The sequence below is a fragment of the Sinocyclocheilus rhinocerous genome, unplaced genomic scaffold, assembly GCF_001515625.1.
Source record: "Sinocyclocheilus rhinocerous isolate Xijiao unplaced genomic scaffold, SAMN03320098_v1.1 scaffold1128, whole genome shotgun sequence".
NCBI lineage: Eukaryota > Metazoa > Chordata > Actinopteri > Cypriniformes > Cyprinidae > Sinocyclocheilus > Sinocyclocheilus rhinocerous.
The window spans coordinates 66,652-71,541 of NW_015632731.1; the positions used below are offsets into that span (position 1 = coordinate 66,652).

The 4,890-nt window shown below is 44.1% G+C and overlaps 1 protein-coding gene across 1 annotated transcript in view; it reads right to left on the reverse strand.

Moving 5' to 3' along the window:
• Positions 1–1,752: 1,752 nt before the first annotated feature.
• Positions 1,753–4,890, reverse strand: part of LOC107742934 (vomeronasal type-2 receptor 1-like) — a 26,945-nt gene continuing 23,807 nt past the window's right edge. The window contains exons 13-16 of the mRNA XM_016556020.1: positions 4,387–4,524; positions 3,890–3,948; positions 2,581–2,721; positions 1,753–1,848 (exon numbers count right to left, since the gene is read on the reverse strand). Coding sequence (XP_016411506.1) covers positions 1,753–1,848; positions 2,581–2,721; positions 3,890–3,948; positions 4,387–4,524 — 434 coding nt within the window. The remainder of the gene's footprint in view (positions 1,849–2,580; positions 2,722–3,889; positions 3,949–4,386; positions 4,525–4,890) is intronic.

Consider the following 4,890-nt stretch of genomic DNA (forward strand, 5'->3'; position numbering starts at 1 on the left):
ATGCACGTGTTTTTGTGCGCACGTTCGTTTTCTCTGAATCGCACTTATGCACTTTTGAGAAATGATCTTAGAACAAATTTAGGATGGTTTATACGCAACATTTTATAAATGAGGCCCATGATGTTTCTCTGCACTTCGTAAATTATGTTTCCATGAATGGAAATGCTAGTTTGATGTGTCACGTGATTTATAAAATCTTCGATTAATTTGTCATAACCAGATCAATTACTGTTACGACCGCAAGGGGTCAGCTGGAAAAAGGAAGAAAAAGGAAGAGAGCCTCAATACCAGAGAGATGCTGAACAACAAGAATTTATTGACAAATAAGGGTTTAGCGTCAGGGGCAGACAAGGCCAAAATAACAAACAAAAATTATCCTTTTTATTAACACTCTACACTTCCTAAATCAAAATTAAAGCAAACAAACATACAGTTTAAACTTACCTGCCTCCCTAAACCAAAAACAATGTGAAAAGAGGTTTAAAAATAAAATGGCGTCTAACCCCCTACATCCCTCAATTTGCCAAAACTTATTAACAACATATTTACAAAAGATATATACAAGTTAACAGCCAACAATTCACAATCGGAATCCAAAATCGTAGTCAATCAGGCATGGGTCAAGTTAACAAGGAATATCACAGAATGGAAACAAAAAAATAAAAATCACAGAGCTATCACAGAATTGCAATCACACTCACAATCCTAAACACCCACACACTATCTCTCTGGTAAGACACTCAAAGACTTAAACGAACAACGACGGCAAGGCACAAAGGCAAACTACAGAGTCACACACGATGGCACAATCATGGCCCCGATTGAGTGTTTGGGGCAGTCCTTATATCTGGGTCAGGTGTGGAGGAGAACCAATCGCAGCCTCCAACAAATTATCTCAAGGAACCGCCCATCTGAAACACAAACATACACAGAGAGAACACAAGAGGGCAGAATGGAAACAACGAGCAAATGACTTAGGCTCATAACACCGCCACCCACAAAATGAAACACCCTGTTTTACTGATTAACACGAGACAGTGAATCAGCAATCACATTGTCAATACCCTTTTTATGACAGATGACAAAGTTGTAACTTTGGAAGATTAGTGACCAGCGCATTAGACGATGATTAGCATTATACATACGTTGAAGAAATACAAGAGGATTATGGTCAGTATAAACCGTAACTGGTTGCGAACTGGAGCCAACATAGACCTCAAAGTGTTGAAGAGCGAGAATTAAGGCGAGGGCTTCTTTTTCTATGGTACTGTAGTTAATCTGATGTTTGTGGAATTATTTTGAAAAGAAACTTATTGGGTGATTCAAGCCAGCAGAATCCATTTGAAGAAGGACGGCACCCGCACCAGTACCACTAGCGTCAACTTCCAACAAGAATGGCTTTTCAAAACAGGGGGCAGCGAGCACAGGGGCACTATAAAGCAAAGTTTTCAAGGCTTCAAAGGCGGACTGAGATTCCGAAGACCACTTAAATGAGACTGCTTTACGTAATAGTCCAGTGAGAGGACTGGCAACATCTGAAAAATTATTACAAAAACATCGGTAATAGCCAGTCATTCAAAGAAATCGAGTCATTCCATCAAGGATGGCTTGTATCTTGGAATTATGAGGACGAACTTGACCATTCCCAACCTCCTTTCCCAAGTACGTGACAGTGGCACAACCGAATTCACACTTTGATAAATTCAAGGTTAGGTTAGCATTTCTCAAGCGTTTGAAGACATCATCCAAGGTTTAGAGATGGTCTTCCCAAGTATCAGCATAGCACACCACATCATCCAAAAAGGCCTCACAATTGGACACATCAGACAACACTATGGACATCAGTCGCTGAAAGGTAGCTCAAGCATTTCAAAGGCCAAAAGCCATAACACGGTACTGCAGAAATACATCAGGGGTGGCAAAAGCAGATACCTCAGATGCTCGCTCTGTGAGTGGCACCTGCCAATATCCTTTTAGCAGATCTAGTTTAGTCACACATTTAGCGTTACCTACCCGATCAACACAATCTTCCATGCGAGGAAGCGGAAAAGAGTCAGCTTTAGTTAAAGCATTAACTTTACGGTAGTCAGTACAAAACCTGGAGGTCCCATCTGGCTTAGGGACAAGTAGACATGGTGAAAACCAGGGACTGGCACTAGGAATTGCTAAATTGTGTTCTAGCAAGTACTGAGTTTCCGGCTTCATTAGTTCTCTTTTAACTGGGTTAACACGATAGGCATTCTGTTTAACTGGGGCATGTGAACCAACATCTATATCGTGTTCTATAACATGGGTAGTTGAAGGAAAGTCATTAAACAAAGTCGGGTACTTATTAATAAGATTGGAAATATCCGCCTGAGCAGATACAGGCAAATGTGACAACTTTTCTGACAAATTCAACAAAGTCTCAGAATTTGGCAAACGAGCTGACAAGAATGATGCACTATTCATTTTCAAACCATCACTTTCGGGTGAGTATTCTGACAGTGACACAGTAGCTGGTACAACAGTAGTAACGGGCATACTAACCTCAGAATCAGAACGCGACACGTACGCTTTAAGCATATTAATGTGACAGACGCGTGACTTTCTTCTGCGGTCAGGGGTATCAACTACATAGTCAGTGTCTCCTAGTTTCTCCTTTATGTCGTAAGGACCAGTGAACTTAGCTTGGAGTGCTGAACCTGGCACTGGAAGTAAGATGAGAACTTTATCTCCAGTCTGAAATGATCGCGGTACAGCCTTCTGGTCATAGTGAGATTTCATTTGGCTTTGCACAGAACTGAGCGAATGTTTCGCTAACTTCCACACTGTATGCAAGCGTTCTCGAAACGCACTGACATAATCAAAGACATTGGTAGTTGAAGACGGACGACTAGATGAAAGAATTTACTCTTGCAAAATTTTCAATGGACCACAAACAGTGTGTCCAAAAATTAACTCGGAGGGACTAAATCCAAGGGATGCTTGAGTGGTATTACGTACTGCAAATAACAAGAGCGGGATGTGTTCATCCCATTCTTTTTCATGTTCTGCGCAAAAGGTTCGTAGCATCGACTTTAGGGTTTGATGAAAACGTTCGATAGCGCCTTACGACTGAGGGTGGTATGCACTGGATACCTGATGTTTGATGTTCAACTGTTTCATTACCTTCGCAAACACTCTGGACATAAAATTGGTGCCTTGGTCGGACTGAATGTATTTTGGCATTCCAAAAGTAGTGCAGAACTTCACAATTGCCTTGACAATTGCATGAGCTTTGAGAGAACGTAGCGGTATTTCGAGTGACGAGTGGGGGCGGGGCCGAGAGCCGTGGGAACGGAGCGAGGCCGCTGGAGTAAATGCTAATGCACGACACCTGCGCCACTCACCGGTCTCGAGTCCCACGGAGGAGCTCCGGAAGCATAAAAGGAGGAGTGACGACAGTGTTGTACGAAAGAGGACGAGGCCTGGATTTTATTTTGTGTTAGTTTAGTTTATTAAAGTTTTCTTTGAGTGTTCGCCGGTTCCCGTCTCCTTCTTCCCGAATTACAAACTTTGTTACATTGGTGCCGAAACCCGGGAGGAAGGAGGGACACACTGCCAGAGATCCCTCGCCGCTGTGGTGAATCCGCGGTGCCATCGAGCATGGCGGAGCAGTCTGCCGCTGTGGACACTCGAGGCGGTGGGCTGGAGTGAGTTGCCGGGGGGGGCGGACGAACTCGCTGCAGGCTGCCTGGGATGTGGGGGGACGGCTGCCGTCCGTAAGGGAGCGGAGGAGTCGCCGCCGTTTGCCTGAGGCCGGAGCCTGCTGCCATCCGCCATGATGGGGAGGAGCAGGGAACGGGGGACTCCTGCCGGCTGCCCGAACCCGGAGGAGCCGGGCACTTGACCACTTACGCATCAATACATCATCCTCAAAGTAGTATGCCACTGGATGGTCTGACAAATCAGTCAGCTCAACAGCGGCTTCAACACAATGAGTCAAAGTTTGATCAGCACGTTGTGCCTCAATTAACATGGGTTTACCAATGAGTAAATCAACACCTGGAAGGGCACACACATCTACCTCAACTGTACCAACATCTTTCTTTGCATTAACAGAATTGTCAGCACACATAAACGAATCAGACAGATCCACCGTATCCCTAAATTTGCGTGCTTGAGCTCGGGTCACAATGCATGTGCCAAACACATCAGGAAACTCTTCATGCAGCACATCACCGTTCTGCACAACAGGGGTATCGATTACCTCAGGCAGACAAAAAAAAACTTTATCACCTGCCAGATCATTCCCAAGAATGAGCGACACACCTTTAACAGGTAACTGTTTAACATTCCCTGAAATGATCCCAGAGTGTAGAAACACTTGGTGTAAAGGAACTTTAACTACTGTGAGATCAATACCTTGCACCAGCACATTGGAACCACAGCTTGACTGTTCAGAGAATGGCAACACACTTTGTAGGATAAACGATCGGGCAGCGCCAGTATCACGGAGGATGCGAATATGCTGCAACTCAGACTGGGCTTCACTCAGTGATACTACACAGTCACAAATGAAGGGTTCAAAAGTAGACTCAACCACTGAATTCAGAGACACATTTTGCTCAGGTGACAAAACCGGTCTTTCAATCAACGCAACACTTTTCGAAGGGTTCGCTTTTCTACTAAATTTTAAGGTTTCAACGTGGGACAATTTGCGATGAGGTGCACAACCTCATGACAATAAAAGCATTCACGGTTCTCACTACTGTCTGCACTCGAAATGTTCTTAGGTACTACTGTGGCATCCTTAGAACTACAAACTCGATCAGGGAAATTACGCTTTGTGGGTGAAAACACTATTTTGTGCGTAAGTACAAATTCATCAGAAAAAACTGCAGCCTCAGAAAGAGATGACACTTTCTG